The sequence below is a fragment of the Thamnophis elegans genome, chromosome 11, assembly GCF_009769535.1.
Source record: "Thamnophis elegans isolate rThaEle1 chromosome 11, rThaEle1.pri, whole genome shotgun sequence".
Taxonomy (NCBI): domain Eukaryota; kingdom Metazoa; phylum Chordata; class Lepidosauria; order Squamata; family Colubridae; genus Thamnophis; species Thamnophis elegans.
The window spans coordinates 37,142,343-37,164,559 of record NC_045551.1 but is presented as its reverse complement, the minus strand read 5'-3'; the positions used below and the strand labels follow the sequence as shown (position 1 = coordinate 37,164,559).

The following is a 22,217-nucleotide window of genomic DNA, read 5'->3' as shown; positions in this document are numbered from 1 at the left end:
AGTTTTCAAACCTTGAAATATTTTGAATCTGATATGATATACTATTGCATTCACCCATACATGGAGAGCTGTGTATTCTGACTTGTACAGGCAATTGTCATTGGAAGTACTGAAATTCCTAGAGAATTGATAGTGGATTGCATTTTCTCCTAATTATACCAGTATATGATTAATATAACTAGAAATCTTGCCAAATTAGGATTGGCCTTGGTTTTAAATTGAACAAATTTCCAAGTTCTCTAAATTTTATCTAATCGGAGTCAATTCGTCAGGCCTGGAAGCCATCTTTTACATTTGGGCCTTCAGGCCTGCCACATTTTCACTGAGGGAAAATGGAAGGGGGGTTATACGGAGTATGGGAGATATATAGTCTAAATAACATTCCTTTCTCAGAGAGTCAAGGACATCTTGCCCTGTACCTGGAGTGGCGTGAATGGGAGGCATCTGCAATTGTGGTGGTACCTGATTGGGCCATGTGATGGACATGTGGGTGCTGGGTAGGGACCTGAACTTTCACTTGGGTGGGGAAAACCTGGAAGCTTTCAGATACGGGTTTTCCCAGATGTGCCAATATGACATCTCTAATAAAATGGAACTTTGAGGAAACTCAAGCCTCGGAGTCTTCTTTCGTTGGGGGTGTTACTTGGAACCCTGACATTGAGCATAGCAAGTAGGGAATTTGGCCTCCACCATGCATGCATCTGAAGACTCAGAGGATACAATGGTTGCCTTTCTTCCTTGTGTTTTGAAATCATATGGAGATATTATCCTGGAATGTCTCCTCCTGGTTTTTAGTATAGAGGAGAACTTTAATTATCCTAAGAAAAGAAGAAGGAGCACCAATGTTCTTTCAATGATGGAGAATAGCAACAAGGCTTTTCAGTGAGAATCTTACTCCTAGGCTTAATACATTTTCCATATCTGATTCGATCCCCTTTACCTGAGTTCCTCTGCAGGCGTATCCCATAATATTTTGCTTACAGAATCAGCTACTTCATAGTACAAAATATCTTTTCCATTAGTCTATAACCAAATGAAACTATAGGTATAGAAGTCATCATTGATTGTAATTCTTGAATCAGCATACCAAAATATTGGCAGAAAAAAAATATTCACCCAAGTGACTTCTGGAAAGAAATTCATAAAGAACTTGTTAGCGTTGTGAATGTTTTATAAACATTTTGAATCATTCATTGGGAAATAGTGACACAGGACTTGAAGAATTACTTTGCTTTTTTTTTTAAAGTAATCTTTATTAGTTATACATTTTTAAAGAGTAAAACATACAAATACAAATACAATTTTAAACATACAACCCCACCCCACCCCCCCGCGGTGACAGTCATTCACAGCCCAACTTTTTTCTTTCCTTCCTCATTGTTAGGTCTCTAAGCCACATCTTCTCATTACAAAGTTCAGGGATCTATTACAATACCCATGTTCACTTTTAACTTTCCCCATTTTAAGTCCCTGCTGTTCTCCTTGTCGCCCACATATACCATAAGTTCCAGGTAAGGTAATGTTCCGTTTCTCCTTTGTCCCTCAGCCAACCCGTCATTCTGTCCATTTCTGCACATTCATAGATCTTTTTAATTATAGCATCTTCCGACGGTATGGTAGTGGATTTCCAAAATTGTGCATAAGTTATTCTTGCGGCCACAATTATATGTAGGCTCAAATGCCATATTGAACTGCTCATGTTTTCTGGTTTAATGCTTAGTAGAAGGTTCTCGGGTCTCCATTCCATGTTTGCCCCGGTAACCTCTTTCAGCCATGTTTTAATCCTTTTCCAGTATTTCGTGGCCTCAGTACAGGACCACCAAATATGGTAGAATGTGCCATCCTTTCTTCCACATTTCCAACACAATGGAGATAACCCAGGGAACATCTTGGCTAACCTCGTTGGGGGGAAGTGCCACCTATAAACCATCTTGTATATGTTTTCTTTGAATGCTGTAGATATTGTAAGTTTAATGGTCTTACTCCATAGATCCCACCATTTGCCCATTTCAATTTCATAGCCAAAGTTTCTCTCCCATGCTATTAGAAGGCTTTTATCCATCTCTTCATTAGCATCTTGGCAGGTCAAAAATTGGTAAACCTTCGATAACATTTTCTTGTCTCCACCAAACAAAATCTTATCTAGCCCCTGAGGGTTTGGGTAGATCCCAAACCGTACCTTATCGCTTTTAAACCTGTTTCTAACCTGTAAATATTCCCACCATTCCAGATTCCTGCCCAGCTGCTCTAATTCCATCTTTGTTTTCATGTTGCCATCTTCTGTCATGATGTCTTTATATGTTATGTTTCTTGTCCAATTAAATACACTGGGATGCGTTAAGGCCTCTAATGGTGCCAACTAGCACGGAACCCTAAGATAGTATTTTTTCCTCATCTTTTCCCAGACCCCCATCAAAATCTTCCGAATATAGTGTCCCATGAAGTACCTATGGGAGGTGTCTCTTTCTTGCCAGAGGGAGGCATGCCATCCCTGAGGGAGGTCATGTCCCTTTATAGCCAATAGGCGCCTTCTACTCAACATCACCCAATCCTTCACTCATGTCATAATTGCTGCATTATAGTATGCTTCCCAGTTGGGTACTCCGAAGCCTCCCAGTTCTCTACGTTTTTGCAATATTTGGGCTTTAATTCGTGCTTTCTTGCCTTGCCATATAAATCGAGCCACTATTGTCTCCAAAGATTTTTTAAAAAATTTGTCCAATTTAGTTGGTGCCGTTTGAAACAGAAACAAAAATTTTGGTAATACATATGTCTTGATTGTCGCAATCCTGCCCGTCAAAGACAGTTGTTTACCACTCCAATTAGTCATATCTTTAGATATCGGCTGTAGCAATTTCATATAGTTATCTACCTTGATAGAGGAACATCTCTCTGTGAGCCAAATTCCCAAGTATTGTATTTTATGGGCCATGATAATCCCTAACAGGCTTTGTACTTCCCTTTTCTGGTTCAGAGTCATATTCTTAATTAACAGTTTTGTCTTCTCTTTGTTTATATGTAGCCCCGCTATCCTACCATACTCCTCTATTTTACGTAAAAGTTGTATCCCAGAAGCCATAGGATCCTCCAGGATAAAAACAAGGTCATCGGCGAAAGTCTGGACCTTAAATTCCTGAAATTTACTTTGCTTTTTTTTTAAGCTGGGTAGTGTGCAAAGGGCATTTTCTTAGCTTTAATTACCAGCTATTAAATTTATTATATTCAGAGTTTGCATTTCATAATTATGATACTTCCCCCCCCCCCAATTTTTGGTTCTTGTCTCTAGCATATATAACTGCTTTTAAAAGCTCCTGGTTCTTCTGCTGAGTGGTGGAGGTCTTTCCTTACTTTGGCTTGCTAAAGTGTATACTTGCATGTTTGTTTTCTGATTTTTGAGGAAGGTCGCCAGTTCCAAGCAGTCCCTAACTCTAGATGAGGGCTTCAAGAACTGACTACCTGGCAGAGCTGGCTTTTTTTATTATAGCTACAGTGGAAATGGCATCTTCATGTTCACAAGTGCTTTTTCTGGGTACCTCAATCTGCTTTCTCAAGATGCATCTTGCCTACATATGCATGTAACCTAATACAGAAGATCTTGCAGTTGAAAAATAGCTTTCACCTGTGCAAACTAATCATCTGATAATAAACTGGATAGGGGCTTAAATTTTCCATGGTATTTTTGATCTTCTGCTCTTCAACAGAATAAGTTCATCTTGTTTCAGCTTTGATTATCGTACACTATAGAGCAGACCCAGAATTCAAGATGTGTAACTTGCACTCTAATTCCGATTCTTTTAGGATATTGGTTACAAGAAGAGCATCTTGCAATAATTAACAGAGTTTGACGTGCATTTATCTAAAGCTGAAAAGTAGCTATTATTTTGTTGAATCTCATAATTTTTAAAATCATTTAATCTAAAATAAATTCTCTCTTTTCTCTCTTTTCTCTCTCTCTCTCTCTCTCTCTCTCTCTCTCTCTCTCTCTCTTTCCCTCTTTCTCGCGCTCTCTTTCTTTTTTCATAGTGGACCAGATTTATCACTTAGCTTCTCCAGCTTCTCCTCCAAATTATATGTATAATCCCATAAAGACATTAAAGACAAACACGATTGGAACATTAAATATGTTAGGTGAGTATAAAGTTTGAATTCAACATTATTTTCATGTTTACTTACGAAAGGATAAAACCCAGCATTCTCATTTAATTTTTTATTGGCATGTCTTTCTGTAGTTGGTGTATTGTTGCACATTGATCTACTGTTTGATCTGAGATGCTAAAAAGAGGTTCTGAACTGAATTTAGCAGTTCACACAACATGCTAAGACAATATTGCAACAGACAAGTAGCTTGCTGATACTTGCCACATTGCATGTACTTGTTCAGGAATTCAGTTTGAGGATAGAGTTGACAATCCACTCGTGGAAGGGAATGCAGCTTGACCAGCATGTGGCTCATTCAGCAGTAAATTCTTGGTTGCCAAGACCCCATTTACAATTTTGAATAAAATTGAGGGCCCCATAGTATATGAAGAGACGTTATGCATATAGACAGATTGTGAGCTTAAAGCAGTTTCATTTAAGCATTGCAGAGAATTTTGCATGATTGAACATTGTGTTGTCAGTTTTCAACAATTGTGATCAACATGAACTCCAAAGCTGGCAAAAGGAGGGCCTTCAGCTGTCAATTGCCCAGCTTGTCTTAGCAGTGTGTGTCTGCATGGGTGTGTGCTTATACCTCTGTGTATGTGAGAATACAGACCTAACCAGAATAAAGTCATGCTGAGCTTGTATGTGCCAACATGATGGGTGAAGCAGCCCTTATACAGTAGCTGAATTACCAAGAGGTTATTCTTAATAGAGAATATAAGCAAATATTCTTGTCTAACACAATTTCAAATTATTTCCATTCCATTGAGAAATTTAGTTTTGAAGCTGTTACCAAAGAACCTACTATAATAATACCAAGGCAATTCAGCCCATGCTAATCATTGAAAATTGTGACAGATTGCAGTGAGAAGGAATTCACAGATCTGGTAAATGACAGATTCTGCACCATTGCTTTGGCTTAGATAGTAAAGAATATTTAATAGTGCAGAGAAAAAAGACAATTTTATGATAAAATGTTCATGGCAAATCACTAAGTATTGGCTCAGAAATAGAAAAGAACATTCAGAATAGAACAGAACATTCATCAATAATATTCCTAGACGTATCTATTTTAAGAGATAAATCTGAAGCTTTTTATTTAGAATAAAATTGTAATTGAAATGTAGCTGCGGTCACATTTGGAATTTTATCATATTAATAAATAGTTGCAACCTTGCCCAGTTAGAAAAATTGTGTAATTGAGGACATGGCCACTCATTTGCCAGAAGGCATATTGTCCAGGGGATTTCTCTTAGTCATCCCAGTGGGACCATTGTACTGCTGCACTCCTGTGAATCAATAGGATGGGTGCTTTTATTTATTTTATTTATTTATATATTCAGCTTCTGTAGCCGCCCATCTCAAACAATGACTCTGGGCAGCATACAATTCAATATAAATATTTATCCGTATGTATGTAGGTGTATATATGTACACACACTAAAATTGGAACAAATAAGCATTTTAAAACAAAAACAAGATAGTGTAGGGAACCCAATGTATTTTTGTAGGGAATGCTTTGGTACCTCCAGGCTCAAAGTTGATGTTCCCTGTCTTAAAATGTTGTTTGCTCTGTTACGTGTTAAGTCAGTGTTTCTCAACCTTGGTCACTTGAAGGTGAGTGGACTTCAACTACTAGCCAGCTTTGCTTTGATGGCTGGGGAATTCTGGAAGTTGAAGTCCACCCATCGTCAAGTGAGCAAGTTTGAAAACAACTGTATTAAGTAATTATACTTGGATTATTCACCTGCATACACACACATATGTTTAAAGGCATTCATTATAATGAATTGGATTCTTATATTCTTTGTTTTGTAGTCTTCAACCTTAATTATTCTTGATTTTTAATGGCAGGATGAGAATAAACGTTTCATTTTCACCCTAGATCACTCACTCACTCTCACATTCATGTTATTACATTTTGGTTTGTGATCCTTTCAGAGAGGCTAGAAGTAAAGGGGCAGAAGGATCTGTGACATCTGCTGCAAATAACAATAAATTCCAGATAATAAATCATTTTTAACTTCCTGGGCTAATATTATAATGAACCATAACAGCAAAGAAGTAATATACATTATTACCTGGCTACATGCTCTTCCAAAAACTCTTAAAACTGGTACAGATTTTCTTGGCATAGTTAAATACTTCTTGGATCACAAGTCAGCATTTGTTCTGTCCTGAAAGAAGTGCTGATGTGTAGTATTTTACTTCAGGGTTGGTTGAAGTAAGATAAAGATATGTCTGTTCCTTTTAAACAATATGTCCTCTTTTTGTTAAGGTTTAGCAAAACGTGTTGGAGCCCGTCTTCTCCTTGCATCCACTTCTGAAGTGTATGGAGGTAAGAAGTGACTGATATGGGAAGTCCCACTTCATAAAGGCTTTATTGATTACATTGTTTTCTCCACCTCACTTATCTTCCATTTTAAAGTATCAGCAATTTGTTTGTTTGTATCCTGTCAGCAAATATATTCCAAACACCTTCCTCCTCCTATTTTCCCCATAAGAACAATCCTGTGGGGTGGATTGGATTGGCTTGGCTTGAGGGAATGTGACTGGCCCAAGTTATCCAGCTGGCTTTCATGGCTAAGGCATAAGGCATTCAGTTTGGCATATTGTTTTGTTCTGAATTGGCATCCTAATCAGTGGTGGCATTCAGCCGGTTCAAACCAGTTCAGGCGACCGGGTCCGCCCACCTGCCCCAGTGCTATGCTGTCCTATTTAGCCACATTTTCTAACCTGCGTGCAAGCTGCATGCTTGAGCAAAGAGCACGCATGAAAGGCGCACGCTCACATTTTCGATGTCCGGCGAGCCGGTGATAATGTTATGTGAAACCTATCTCTGATCCTAATGCCATCAAGATGTTCATATTACATATTACAGTTCCCATATTCCCTGACCAATGGCCATCTGAATGGAGGCCTATAAGAATTGTAATCCAATGATAAAAGGCAAGATTCATTTGCTAAGCCATGCCAAACAGTCAAACCTTCACTCTGACTGATGGAGGTTGATTTCTTTGGGAATTTATGTTGATGGAAACTGAAATTAATTCAGATATTCAGAGATTTAAAATCTACAGTTTAAGATATATCTGTGATGTGACTATTGAACAATTTGTGAACAGAATATGAGGGATATCTACTTTTTTATTCAGTCATTCAATTTATATAGATCACATCTCAAATGTATAATGGGGAGCTCAGAAGCCATTAAAAACAATATAGAAACACCAATATAACAATAAAAAATGCTGCAATAGAAGAACAATAAAAATATTTTTAAAACATACTAATGGTATGTATCATTTGTTCTTGTAACGTTGCAGTTAACTAAAGGACCCTTTGTATTGATGGGTGTGTTCTTTTATCCTTTCTGAATTGAGTAACTGCAATAAAGCACTTTAGCAGAACTCTGTAATTATCAAATCAATTAAAAAAACTCTGCTGTAAATAAATTAATTTTGTATCAGATGATCCTGTGGCTCAGAAGTAAGAATTCCACTAGTTTTTAGTAGTACCCAGAAAAAGTAAAGGAATGGAAAGAAATATGGACTGTTTTAGACATAGCTCTGTCTATTTTATATAAATTAAGGCAATTTTCTCTCCTTTTAAAAAAAATCAAAACCCTGATCTGGTGCTCAATGGCAGTTTTTAAACTGGCTATGTTTGAACTATACAATCAGCATATTGGCCTGTGTGAATAGAACATAAACACACACAAACACACACCTCAATTGACTGGGATCATTTACAAACAAATTAAGTCCCCAGAATTGCACTAAAATGGTCCTGTATCTCAAGGAAATTGAACAGATGGTTCCAGAAAGATAAGAAAAAGAAGTTTTCAAGACAGGAAAAACATTCACATAGTATTTTGCTGAGCTCTCCTGTCCATGATTCCATAGAATAGCCTTTTTTCCCCTCCTCTGGCTATGTGATCAATTCCTACATGGAATTGTTAGTGTCCCCTAAGCCTGGGACACTAAACTTTCCACACTTCCTTAGGTTAAAGTTAGAAAAATATGTCCTGTCAAAAGTAATTAATATTAATACTTGTTATTGGATAACTGAAAGCTTTCCCCCCTTCTATTTTCTTTCTTTCAAGATCCTGAAGTTCACCCACAAAATGAAGATTACTGGGGTCATGTGAATCCTATAGGACCTAGAGCATGTTATGATGAAGGAAAGAGAGTTGCGGAAACCATGTGCTATGCCTATATGAAGCAGGTATTGAGGGCAAGGTTTACACAGTAATAACATTTATATGTGAGAGAGAGTGCTTTCAAGTCAGTGTTGATTCCTGGTGGCAAACAAGACTAGCCCTGCAGTTTTCTTGGCAGTGTTTTTTTCCTGAAATGGTTGCCATTGCCTTCTTCCTTCTTCCCAAGGTTGCCCAATTGTCTTTGTGTTTTGGTGGGACTAAAATTCATAGCCTCCCAGCCTCTGCTGCCCTAACTACTATGCAGTGGTGGATTGCAGGCTGTACATCCCGGTACGGGCGTACCAGAGCCAGCCCGGAGCACCGGATACCGTTCCGGTGCGGTACTCTGGAGGGCCTGCCTGCCCGCACTCCGTAACGTTGTTTAAAGACTTCTGTGTTTTTGCGCAGGCGCATGGCGTGTACAACGGCTGCTTGACGCTCCACGGAGTAGCTGGAGCATCACGGAGCATCGCAGAAGCGCTAATACGCATGTGCATGCTGCACGGGTCACTGCACGCGTCCATGAGGACGCCGCTGGCCCCGTTCCAACCGTACCGGTTGGAATGGGATTTGCAACCCATCACTGCCACTATGCAAACTGACTCTTAATCATAACATTATACAGGTAGTCTTCAATTTCTGACCGCAATTTAACATAAAATTTATGTTGCTAAGTGAGAAATTGTTAAGTGATTTTGGCCTATTTTATGAGTTTTCTTGCTACATTTGTAAAGTGAACCACTGCAGTTATTACGTTAAATATGAACCAGTTGTCAAGTGTCCAAATGTAAATCACATGACCATGGGGATGTTCCAATGGTCATAAGTTAGAAAAGTGGACATAAGTCTCTTTTCTCAGTGCCATTGTAACTTTGAAAGGTCACTTAACAAACTGTTGTAAGTCGAGGATTACCTGTAGTCCAGAATTTGAGAAATGGGTGTAATACTAAGGCACTTGCAGAGAAATGCAAAATCTCTCAGGTGTGGTATAAGTAAATATCTTTGGGGGCTGAAGGCAGCCTTTGGTCTTTCTATTTATGCTACCTTTTATTACATATACAGTACATTGATATAAAAATCTAGTTTTCATCAATGGTTTTCTGTTCATTTGTTTGTTTTTGTTTGTTTCTTGTTTGCTTATTCAGCCACAGTCAACTGTTTGTGGGCTGATGCACACTATTCTCTCAGTAACTGTTTCTTGAGTTCTTGTAAACCGGTGTTTGTTATTTTTTTATTTCATTTTTATCCCTCCTTTATTATGTTTATAAATAACTCAAGGCAACCATGGATTTAAAAGAAAGAGAAGAGTCGGACTATTATAAAACTTGGAGTAGACTGTACAAGTGGCTAGAGAATAGAAGCCAAAGCGAGAAATAAAAGTGTTAAAAACTATGGATTATACTATGAAGAAAAATGTATATATGAAAATGTTGATTACATGCACTATACTACTATATTATAATATAATTATTACATTATTATTAGAATTGTTAAAAACTAGGAAAAGGCAATAATTGAATAGTAAACTACAAAATCAGAATATACAGGCTAATATGGGAACCTGTAAAATTATATTATATGGTTATGTTGTTGGCGTTTTTATCTGTTTTGTATTTGTTTTTGTATTTTCTCTTGTGGTTTTTAAACTTGAAAATGTTCAATAAAAACTATTTTTTTAAAAATTACTCAAGGCGGTGAAAATACCTAATACTTCTTCCTCCTCCTATTTTCCCCATAATAGTAGCCCAGTGAGGTGGATTGTACTGAGAGCATGTGACTGGCTCATGGTCACCAAGAAGGTTTTCATTCATAAGGAGGGACTAGAACTTGCAGTCTCCTGGTTTTTAGTCTGGGATCTTAACCACCAAACTGGCCAGCATCTAAACATTTAGCCTCCTCTGGGCTTCTTTTTTAGATTGCCTTTGGTTTTCCTAAAGATCCAGGGCCTTCTCCAGCAACATTAGCTTTAGCTTTATCATTGAAGAGCCAAAGTGGCGCAATGGTTAGAGTACAGCGCTGCAGGCTACTTCTGCTGACTGCTAGCTGCAGTTCAGCAGTTCAAATCTCATCGGCTCAAGGTTGACTCAGTCCTCCATCCTTCCAAGGTGGGTAAAATGAGAACCCAGATTGTTGGGGGCCATATGCTGACTCTGTAAACTGCTTAGAGCAGGCTGTAAAAGCACTATGAAGCAGTATATAAGTTTAAGTGCTATTGCTATTAGCTTTATTGATGTTTTCAGTGTACTTCATTTAGTAGATTTTTTTTTCTTTGGATAAGAACAAGGTTGTTCAGAAGTAAGAATGAACTAGTTAAACAATTATTTATGTTTCATCTTATGCGGTGAATTTCATTTTCTAGTCTACAGTTGCTAAGCTACTAAAAGAGCAGAGTGACTAGACAAATATTGTAAGAGGCAGTGTAAATTCTAATACTTTCTGGCATTTCTTCTAGAAATATTATAAAGATAAATAATTGAAACATGTTTGGCAACATTTCCTGATGTTGTCAAGATCTATAAACATTCAGGGCATCCTCAAGAGTGTCTGTTTTGTTTACTAGTTTGAAGTGCTTTGTGTCCCCAAAAGCCTAACAAAAATTGATTTAGTTTAATCAGTAATACTCCCGACAGATCATTATATTATCCTTCCAAAGAGAAATCACTGAGAAAGAGTTCTTTCAACAACAATGCTACAAACCGGTCTTCCCCAGCTTGTGCAGTCCTAATATGCTGGGCTCCAACTCTATAATTGCTAACCCATTTTAGAGGCTGGCTGGGATGATGGGATTGTTGTAGCAGATATTTGAAAGATACTGTGTTGGCGGGTAATAGATCTATAGTTGAGCTTTTTGGTTTTTTTTGTCTTTTAATGACCCCATTATCCCTAAATTGGAACATATCCCTGGAGTTGGGACAACTGAATGGAGCTGAGTGTTTACTGGCTGGATACGCTTCCTGTCACCAATGCAGAGTTCACAGCAGATAATTTCACATTGTGCTGAGAGAGAGAAATATCTGCCGCTACCTAAGATCAAACTCATAGCTTTCTGATTGTGAGACAAGAGCTTCACCTCTAGGCCACTGCACCACTAGCTCTATAGCTGAAGTACACCATGGGAAATCATTACAATTGTATGTGTTTGTGGGTATGTCTTGTTCTGGAATAATACAAAAAGGAAAATTTTCAATAGAATTTTTACAAGATGCTATTTTTCTTGTCCTTTCAGGAAGGTGTTGAAGTAAGAGTTGCCCGAATCTTCAATACATTTGGTCCCCGGATGCACATGAATGATGGCAGAGTTGTTAGTAACTTTATCTTGCAAGCTCTTCAAGGAGAACCCTTAACTGTATGTATTCATAAAAGTCTGCCATTTGGTGAAATCTCACAGAATCAATATTTTAGTAAAGAATCTTAAACTAAAAATTGAAACATTCTAATGCATCATCTAGTACTTAATCACATAAGCACATTCTGTTGTACTCAAAAGTGCCATTTAATATTCAGGTACCTAAGGTTATAGAAATTGTTTCTACTACATGAAAGATTCATTGGTAAGAAATAAAGTGAAGTCTTCAACCAGGCGAACTGTTTCTATTGAAAACTGTTCCTGAATTGATATTTGCTAACATAGCACTGTATATTGTGTGGTTTACTTATAGCAGATATTCATGATATTCGTTTATCATCTAATGCTAGAGTTCTAGAAATGACACACACACACACATACACACACACACACTCGTGCAAACTTCTTCTTAATTCCATTTGGCGTGATTCAAGCAATACTTTGAAATAGCTCCTTTTAAAATAACAAAAAGCTACTGCTGAGTTTTAACAATTTAAATATTTACAATAAAGTAATGCTTTTATCTTAGAATGGCAGAGAAGTTTTGCAATATAAAAGTAAAGGATTTTCAGGCAAGGATGTATTGAAATCCTTTGGAGGAACAATGGAATCTCCTGAGATTCAGCCTTTTCAAAATTGCAATATTTTGTTTTCTGAAAAACAACCATATACTAGCAGAATGCTTGTAATCTGCTTACTGGAAAGATTGTTGCTAAGACACTTAGTAGGCATTCTCTCAACTTGCGCTAAAAAGATTTAAATTCTTTATACATTGTTAGAAAAGCTCAGCATGGGTGACTTAGTTGTATTTTTGCCAACTTAAGAACATTTTTTCTTTCTCATTTGTAAAGCAAATTGATAATTATTTGGGGCATGTTCTATTATGGAATCTTTTTTTTTAAAAAAAAACCCCAAATTCTTCCAAAAAATGCAATGTTGAAAATAATGTATTTTTTATTTGGTAAGAATTGCTAGACATGAACAAACAATCATGAAAATGAACACATAGATCAATATGAAATAGTTCTGTTGGTTTGTGTCTTGGATAGGAAGCTCGTTGTTGGCACTCCATGAACCTAGTGAAAAATTGATGTGTACTTAAGAGGTCTATAATAAGATTATTCTCCATCTAACTTCAAATAATCATTTGATAAATCAGGATAAACAAATAAGGATACATGGATGGTACTTGTATGTCACTGCAAAGTGGTATCTTTGCTACGCATATTTATGTCATTTTTAATTCTTCCAGGTATATGGGCCTGGCACTCAAACCAGAGCATTCCAGTATGTCAGGTATGCATTTTTATGTTGAATTCAACTCAATCTTATTATGGCCTTTAGCTAGCCAATGTTAATCATTTCAAGAAGAGTTTGTGGGAAAGAGTTTTCCACATGCCATAGTTTTGCTGTATAACTTTTCAGCACTTTTCCTGAGTAGCTTCATTCATGTAGCCCTTTATCTGATAGCACTTTTAAAAAACTATTTGTAGGAATTTGTATGGAGAGAGCATTATAATTTCTTCTAGCTAACGGCCTCAAAACTAAAAGAAAAATAAGGCAGTAATAACTACCAATTCTAAATGTTGGTGTGTTCATCTCAAAGTCAAGAAAAATTTCAAATTGGCAAATTAGATCAGTGTTTGTTTTCTAGAACTTTTCATTACCGCTAACAAATTGAACCTCAATCTAGCATACGATTAAGTAAACATCTCTTTGTACAGTTTGGGTTGCAGATGTGAAGAATGATAATTCTGACTCATCTAACAATGTTGCACACTAAGAATACCGTTGGGTGGCTTAACATCTTCCCTGGAAAAATCCCAAATTTATAATTCTAGAAAATTCAGCTTTTAAAAGCTCCTACTTAGGAACTTACCGTAATAACATTTTAATTTTATAAAAAGTCATAAAATTACACTGTTTTCTATCCACCAAACCACTGACTAAATATTTCTGAGCACCAACAGCATCAGTTCAGTCCTGGTACAGCTATTTTAAGAGACAGCAATGAGTTATAAATGTTCAATCTACTTGTTGGGGACGAAAGGGGTAGTTTATTCCACATATATTTTCTTTTCTTTTTTAAAAATAAGATTTACACTTTTTAGATGCTTTAGATTTTTGTATTTGTTCTATCTATTTAATATAATCTTTAATAATTTTAAAAGAAAAGATTGCTGCTGAAAATAACTGTCATACTGTACATCCTGCGCTTATTCTGTCATTGCAAGGTGCTACTTTTAATAATTGTTGCGAAGAAATAATGATTGTTTTAGATTAAAAAGTTAGAAAGGAGCAAATGAGCCATCTGTCTAAAGAGTGAATAAGTCTGCATCAGTTCCAGTTATGTATATTTGCTGGTTGAATCTTTGCCCAAGCAGAGGCTTGGTGTTTGGCCAGCCATTCAGGTATTTGTTTGGAGCAAGAGTGTGGGAAATTTATCCACCCAGTGGATAAATTGGAGTGGAATGTTTTTCTAGCAGCGCCTTGGGTACATTTAATTCAGCCCAACCTAACAGGGATACAATGTCTATTTATACCCACACCCGCTATTTGTCTTAATTTTTACAGAATGGGAAATAGTCAATATAAATTGCTTAATAATAATTATAAACACACACACACACACACACACACACACACCACTGACTCTTAAGAGGCAAAAGAAGAGTTAGAAGCCTCTGGGTTTCCTGTTTTTTCCTTAAACCATTACTGCCATCTTCTGCTGAATATGTGGATATGCAGTTTTCTTTGTAGGAAGAGCGTTTTTTCAGTATTAGCCACAATAATGGTGGCTTAACCCTAACCTAGAATAAGCACAATATTTGTGCTAATATTAAAAATTCTGTCACTACTTTTGCTGTTCCAAATTCATTTATGCCTATGCATATACATTTATTGAATTTTGTTGGGGGGCGGGATCACATAGCTTAATTATAAAAAGAGGAATTCCCCTTCCCCATGTCTTAAAGGGACTAAGGATCCTAAATTCCTTTCCTTATCCCATAGCTATCCCAGGTGAATTTGCCTATCAATGTTCATTATGCTTTTAATGCCAAAGTTAAGTATGACAAGCAGAAATGTTCTGAAGAAGAGGGTCAAAATAATCAACAAGGTGACAAAAATCATGTAGTCAGTGCCCTTCCCCCTGCTTGCCTGCATCATGGCTGGGCAGGTCTTGATTGCATAGTTGTGGCCGCCATCTTGAATTCCTGGTGCCCATGAACACCTGTGAAGACTACAGTGCAAGAGTCACATTAAATTTTATTTCACTCAGGCAGTAAATAGCAGACTTACAATGAGAGGTAACTGAATATACATGTTTGTTCCTAGACTGCCTAATAAGCTATCAATTTACTTGAGTAAACTACCTTTCTGCTCTCTTTAAAGCATGGCTACATATGCTGAACCTTGCCAAAAGTTGTTAGTAAATGTCATTGTGTAATAATAATTAACATACTTAAGGCCAAAAGAAGGCCAAAAGAAGGGCAATTTTAAATCTATATAATGTATTTATCTCTTGAATTGGCCACATTGGTGATCAAAATGTGGGCCATGATGTTCCACTCAAAACCAACTCTAGTTTTCAGTCTAATAAAAGTTCCCCACCCTGTTTTTAAAGCTTTTATTATGTTCTGCACCTAAACCTGACACCCTAATAACTCATTCATCCCATTGTCTCAATTGGCACATTGTGTCTTTTGTGGAAATTGTTTAGGCGGAAATGTTTTGCTCTGTCCTTTTATGTATATTCAGTGTAAGTTGCTGTGGTTCACTTGCTTTAGCTTCTGTTCATGGCTTTCAGCAGAAGCTTCCTGTTTCATTCCAAAGGTAAAGTTCATATGGCACTGCATGTATAAAAGGGATGGGACTTTGTCAGTCTTGGCCCCCTTGACCGCTGCCACTGTCCCACGCCACTGCTTACAGTAAAACGTCCCCCAAGAGAATATTTTTCCTTAGCATCAGCACTTTGCAAGGCCAGACCATAAATAAATCAGGAAATAACTCTCAGCTCATGTTGTCTTACCTTTTTTTTTTCCAGTGACCTTGTGAATGGGCTCGTGGCCTTAATGAATAGCAACGTTAGCAGTCCTGTTAACTTGGTAAACAAAACACTCTTGTTGTTATAAACCTTAATGGGAAATTGAGCAAAATAGCATGGAAATAAAATAGCACCTCCAAATTCAGAGTGCATGGAATCAATCAGGGCTGGGATGTAGCCTTTGGTATTTTCCTGATCTGAAAATTGCAATAGGCCCATCACCATCACCAGTACCTCCTCCTGGTTCTCATTGTTATTAGAAACGGGAACGCCATATGACCATGGTGCAATTTTTCTACCTTAAATGCAGTGAGTTCTATTATATCTGCAAATAAGGCCTTTGCAGACCCCTTTTTATAAATCCATTGTTTTAAATAAGTTTCTGCATGCAGTGGGCTGCTTTTGTAATTATATTCTTGCCTCATAATATATTGTTGCTATATCAGAAAGTAACTAAAACCATCCTGATAGTAAAGATTTCTACTGAACGTAGTATGGTCTGAGATGTAAAATGCATTTCCTTAGGTTGGCTCTCAGGAGTGGTATGAAAACAATAGAAATTTCTGCTAGAACAAGGATTTCAGTCTTTGGATCATTCTTTTCCTTTAGGAATTTCTGTGGTAGATTCCTTTTGGGAACAGAGAATTCCGCAATTAGGAATATAATTTGCAATTTGTTAGCTGACTATTCAGGAAATAAATCTTTATGGAAGATCAAAACCTGTATTTTCCTCCTACTTATTATACTTAAATAATGACCTTGACTATTGTAATGTAAACATTATTTTAATAATACTTGTTTTATCTCTAGGGGAATCCAGAGGAACATTCTATTCTAGAATTTGCCCAGTTAATTAAAAAGCTTGTGGGTAAGTACATTTAAATGACTTTGTAAAGAAAATATAATGCTTGGTGATATGTGTCTCCTATTGATTGTTACATGGAAGGTAATCAATTTAATAAATAAATGCATTCAAATAATTTTAATTAACTAGAAAACCCAATGAAGATATAATAATAATTAACTTAAAAAAGGAAACAAATTGCCTATAAAAGGCCTATAAATATTAAAACTTCTGTGATCCATGTGTACCCTGTATGTGAACAATGCATTGTAAAGCTTCTGACTTATGATTAGCAACTCTTCAAAATTATGACACAGCCCCCAAAAGGCATTTACAATCCAGTTTCAAAGTTCTAATGTAAGCATCCTGTAGGAGGTGACCAGGCTGAGCCAACAGAGTGGACAAATGACTCTCTGCGCACCAGTGGTGGGTTTCAAATTTTTTTAGACCCTCTTCTTTAGGTGTGGCCTGCTTTGTGGGAGTGGCTTGCTGGCCATGTGACTGGATGGGAGTGGCTTGCCAGCCATGTGACTGAGTGGTAGTGGCTTGGCAGTCATGTGACTGGGTGGGCGTGGCCAACTTGTAAAATGTGGTGAAACTCACTTAACATCACTTTTGCTTAGCAACCAAAATGTTGGCTCAGAAACTCTGGCATTTGAAGCAGGCAAGTCTTAAAGCTGTCAAGTTACAAGACCCTTGCACCCCTAACCCTTTAGAAAAAAAACCCCAGGGGTGTTCAAACTTGACAGCTTTAAGACTTGTGGACTTCAACTCCCAGAATTCCTCCTCCAGTCATGTTGGCTCAGGAACTCTGGCATTGAAGTGTGCAAGTCTTAAAGCTGTCAAGTTACAAGACCCTTGCACCCCTAACCCTTTAGTAAAAAAAAACACAGGGATGTTCAAACTTGATAGTTTTAAGACTAAGGTTTAGATAGTACTCTTTGAGGTGGGCGGGGCGATTGGTGAGCCAGCCAATCAGTGAGTGGCAAGCGGGACAAGCGTGGTGCGGACGGGCAGGGGAGGAAGCTGGAACCGGTTCTAAACGGCACGGTAGATATGTGGAACCTCTTCTATAGAAGAGGTTAGAACTAGCAGGAACCTACCCCTGCTGTGCACTCACAAGAGATCTAAGTCAAGTCCACCATGAATGGCTTTCTTATCTCCCGCACATTTCGCTTGACCACTGATTGATCGAATTCTTGTAGAGAGCTTAAGCTTGCAGTAAATCTTTATACTTATTTGAAATGCCTGAATCTCCTGATTTCCCTGGCCCTTGACACCTCCACAGTTACACAACCACATTTTGGGTGTTTGGCAACTGGCGAGCATTTACAGCTATTTGCCACACCCTGCAGTCACGTGACCATTATTTAGGACAGTTTTGTTGGAAACTGGTGTTTACTTCTGGTTTCTGGCAAAAACAGGCCCACAGCAAACAATGGTTTCACTTAACAACTTGATCAGTCACATGATGACTCACGTTACGAACATCATGACTTAGAACTATGATTGCCAGGCTGACTTACAGTTGCAAGTCAAGGAGTACCTGTGTTATTATGGAACTTTTGATATGAAATGCCTTGCAGAAGGAAATTTTCTCTTTTCAGACATTGAAATTGTAACAGCAGTCAGTCAACAATATGTCTAATTATAAAATGTGTTTACAGGCAGTGGAAGTGAAATCCAATTTCTGTCGGAAGCTCAAGATGATCCTCAAAAAAGGAAGCCAGATATCAAGAAAGCCAAATTATTGCTTGGTTGGGAACCTGTGGTACGTAATGTTTATCAATGGTATTTCAGTTTCAAAAAGTAATATTATTTATTTCATACCATTTAAGGCAAAGTGTTGCAATTTATTCTGTGGTGTGCTTCCTTTTGGGAGTAGGAGAAAGAGACATTTTTAAAAAATGTTCCTTGATCTTTTATATAAAACAAGTTAATTAAACTCAGAAGAAACTCCAAAAGCCAGTCATTTTAACAAAAGTACTGAAACAAAGTATGTAAATATCTGTTTCTCCAGTTTTTGCTATTTCCAATTTCCTCAAATTGGAAAACAAGCAAACTTCCATGAATTGAGGAGCATAGTTTTAAGAAGCAGGGTTTTAGTACTACAAATAAGCACCATGTGTTCTGTAAGCCTGGATAATCTCTATTTCTCTTTCTCTCTGGAACAGGTTCCATTGGAAGAAGGTTTAAATAAAGCAATTCATTATTTTCGGAAAGAACTGGAATACCAAGCAAATAACCAATATATTCCGAAACCAAAACCTGCTAGGATAAAAAAAGGAAGAAGCAGACATAACTAAAAATTCAATTGGACAAGAAATGACATTTCTTACCTTGAATTTGAGAAGATGTCATATGTCTTTTGGTAAAGACTTCAGAACAGGTATCATGAAGAAGAAAAAAACTGGAATTTCACTCTGAAGCTTGCTTTAAAGAAGTGGATGTGCCTCAACAAGAAAACTGCAGTTCTTGCCTTGCACTTTTTAAATCCTGTCTTTTTATGTAAAATAGATGCATCCTTTTTTAGTATCTTCAGGTTTTATATCTTGCCGTGAGATCATTTGTTATAACTGTCCTTGACAGTTTTATTTACTGGTTTCTTTGTGAAGCTGCGCATAAGATAAGAAGGGCAGAATTGCCAATTTATTTATAAAATGGGTACTTTAAATGAGAGAGACTATGCATAAAGGAAAAAAAAGTAGCAGTATTGTCAGATGACAATACAAGAGTACAAGAGTTTTATGTATTCTTTAAATCCGTTCCCCTCCCCCACCCAACATTTAGTTCTAGTTGCACACTTGAATTTGAACTATTTCCACGGATAAATGCTATTTGAAATCACTACTGTATTGTGCACACTCTGGGCAAAAGTTAATGTATTATTGGCTACCAGTGGTTGAAAATGCTATTTTAATAAAACACTGAACCTTACAGATTTAAGTAAGAGAAAAGTCTGTGATTGTGGACATATTATTATACAGGTATAGCAGACTGATATAACATCTGCCTCTGAGTAACTGATTCTTTTAAACAATATTATGTGAGTTTTTAGATACTATACCTTTTGATGAATACAGTTCAATTACAAATAACCCTGTGGAGTTAAATTAAAAATCAAGTAGGACCATACAGATAGTCCTCAACTGATGACCACAATTGGCATCACAATTTCCATTGCCTAGCAAGATAGTTTGAGCCAATTTTACGACCTTTTCTGCCACGGTTGTTAAGCAGATTACTTGCAGTCATTAAGCATACCACTGATCAGTGAATCCAGCTTCTTCCATTGACTTTGTGAGAAACCAGCTGGGTAGGCCATAAGGGATGATCATATGGCCCCAGGATGCTGCAATCATTGTAAACCCATGCCAGTAGCCAAATGCCCAGATTTTAATCATGTGACTATGGGGATGCTGTGACTGTTGTATTTGTGGGGAATGCTTGTAAACCACTTTTTTGAATGTGTTGTAATTTCAAATGGTTGCTAAAGGATTGGATGTACATTGAGGACTGCTTGTACGGATAAAATTCAGTGAACGATTTCTGCTCCTGTCTGGAATGCAGAATCTTCTGTCTGCTCTCAAAGCCTGGTATTAAAGAGCACAAATCAAGCTGGGAAGGAGAAAGATGAAGAAATATGGATAACTTCTCTTTTCTGTTCTATAATTAAATTGTACTGCTATTTTCAGAAGTAATCCACTTTTAGCGCACACACAAAAAACCAAAGACGAAGAATCAGGGCCACAAAATTTTGAATCACACATTCCTACAGAAACAACGGCATCCTATTTTCTTTCAAAGGGAAATGATTTGGAATGCCTTAATCCTATTACAAGTTTTTCATCTTTTAATACTGCAAAAAATTTGAAACGTATGGTAGTGTAGACATCCAGCCAACTTGTGCTGTCTTATAGGAAAAGCTACAGTAACAGTTTACAGTCACCACCACAACAGTGTGGAGAGAGAACTGGGTGTGTTACAGTGGTGGGTTCCGGATCCTGTTCCAACCAGTACGGTTGGAACGGGCCTGGCTCATACGTCTTACCGCCTCCGTGAGCCTCCGCCATGCTCCAGCTGCTCAATGGAGCGTCACGCAGGTGCTGTACACACCATGTACAGAAGTGCAGAAGCCTTAAAAGACAGGAAAGGAGGGTGGGTGGGTGGACCCTCCGAAACACCGTATCGGAATGGTATCCAGTGCTCCGGGCAGGCTCCGGTACACTCATACCAAGGCGTACCACTTGCAACCCACTACTGGTGTGTTATCTCCAAGCCTTTACAACAATGCTTAATGTAAAATGAGAAAACTCTCTTGATGACTTGAGAAAACAATTCAGTGTTTTTAAAGGAGCAAAAGTGATAGTTCGCAGAGAAGGTCATCCATTAGATCTAGCATTTATCTTGGGATAGTGGCAACATGATCTGAGAGGTTGAGGATGGGAAATGTTATCATCAGTTCTTTGTCATGAAGCTTTCTATGAGTTGACCCCACTGCAGGGAAGAGGAATCTATTGAATTGGGTGTCCTCAGGAAAGTGATGGTTTTCAAAAGGAACTTGAGATTATTCCTGAAGGTGTAACTATGGAGATTTTCAGTTATCCAGTCATCCACAAAGGTGTTTCTCCCCCCCCCCCCCCAAAGCCCCTGGAATATGTTTTTTCCTTGAGGATGAAGATGATGTTGGTGCATGATTCAGTCAGAGCTTTAGTTTAAAACTGAAATGAGCATTTAAGAAGATTGAATCACTACTCTGATTTTGTGGCCTCTATGATTGTGGCTCCACTAGATCCTTATAGTTTGTCAAGGGTCTTCAGGAGATGTAATGGCACGAGAACACTGCTGGCGGATTACAAACCAACAGGCCAGTGTTGGGATTCAAATAATTTAACAACGGGTTCTCTGCCCTAATGACCAGCTGGGTAGGTATGGGTTGGTGGTCATGTGACCATGTGGGCGTGGCCAACTCAACATCACTCAGGTTGATGGGCGCTTCGCCTTAGCTGTTACAATGTAATGAGGGTTAACCAGAGAGGCAGTTTCTTTAAGCAGGGCAATAAAGATTAGGCTAGAAACAACACCATAATGTTTCCTTCCTGCCTTCCTTACAGGAATAGCCCTGAAAAGTGGAAAAAAGCAAAAGGAGATTTCTTCCAACATCTGGTTCTATGAACTGCTTGGAAAGTTAACAACCGGTTCTCACGAATAGGTGCGAACTGGCTGAATCCCACCACTACAACAGGCACAGGAAGGAGTCTTTATTAGGACATACTTTGTCTTTATCAGGACAAAGAAAGCTCACTTCTTCGCTCTTGTTGTAGCTGCATACAGACAACCAGCAGCTTTATTCTAGGTGACTAGCGCTCTTCTAGGTAAGGAATGGACAGAAGAGCCCCTGTAGACCCCCTGTCAGACAAAGGTACTTGGCTTTACTGAAGTAAGCTTGACTGGGCAGGTTCTATGGAAACGACTCACTTTGTTAGTTGGGAGAGTTTGAGCCAGTTGATGTTGAGAAGTAGATAGGGTTGTTGTTTCTATGACCTTGTCATGTATCTGGGCTCTTGTCCCTCCCCAGTTGGTTAAGGCTTTTCAGGAGATGGCAGTGTTTGTGGGAAGGCTGTGTTATGGCCCGCCA

At 37.9% G+C, this 22,217-nt stretch overlaps 1 protein-coding gene across 2 annotated transcripts in view; it reads left to right on the top strand.

Annotated features, from left to right (window-relative positions):
* Positions 1-19,525, top strand: part of UXS1 (UDP-glucuronate decarboxylase 1) — a 59,061-nt gene extending 39,536 nt beyond the window's left edge. For both annotated transcript variants that reach the window (XM_032226533.1, XM_032226532.1), the window contains exons 7-15: positions 4,024-4,128; positions 6,422-6,481; positions 8,249-8,370; positions 11,571-11,690; positions 12,943-12,986; positions 15,736-15,796; positions 16,546-16,603; positions 18,247-18,350; positions 18,754-19,525. In XM_032226533.1, the coding sequence (XP_032082424.1) occupies positions 4,024-4,128; positions 6,422-6,481; positions 8,249-8,370; positions 11,571-11,690; positions 12,943-12,986; positions 15,736-15,796; positions 16,546-16,603; positions 18,247-18,350; positions 18,754-18,885 (806 nt within the window). In that variant the 3' untranslated portion in view covers positions 18,886-19,525. The remainder of the gene's footprint in view (positions 1-4,023; positions 4,129-6,421; positions 6,482-8,248; positions 8,371-11,570; positions 11,691-12,942; positions 12,987-15,735; positions 15,797-16,545; positions 16,604-18,246; positions 18,351-18,753) is intronic.
* Positions 19,526-22,217: the final 2,692 nt, after the last annotated feature.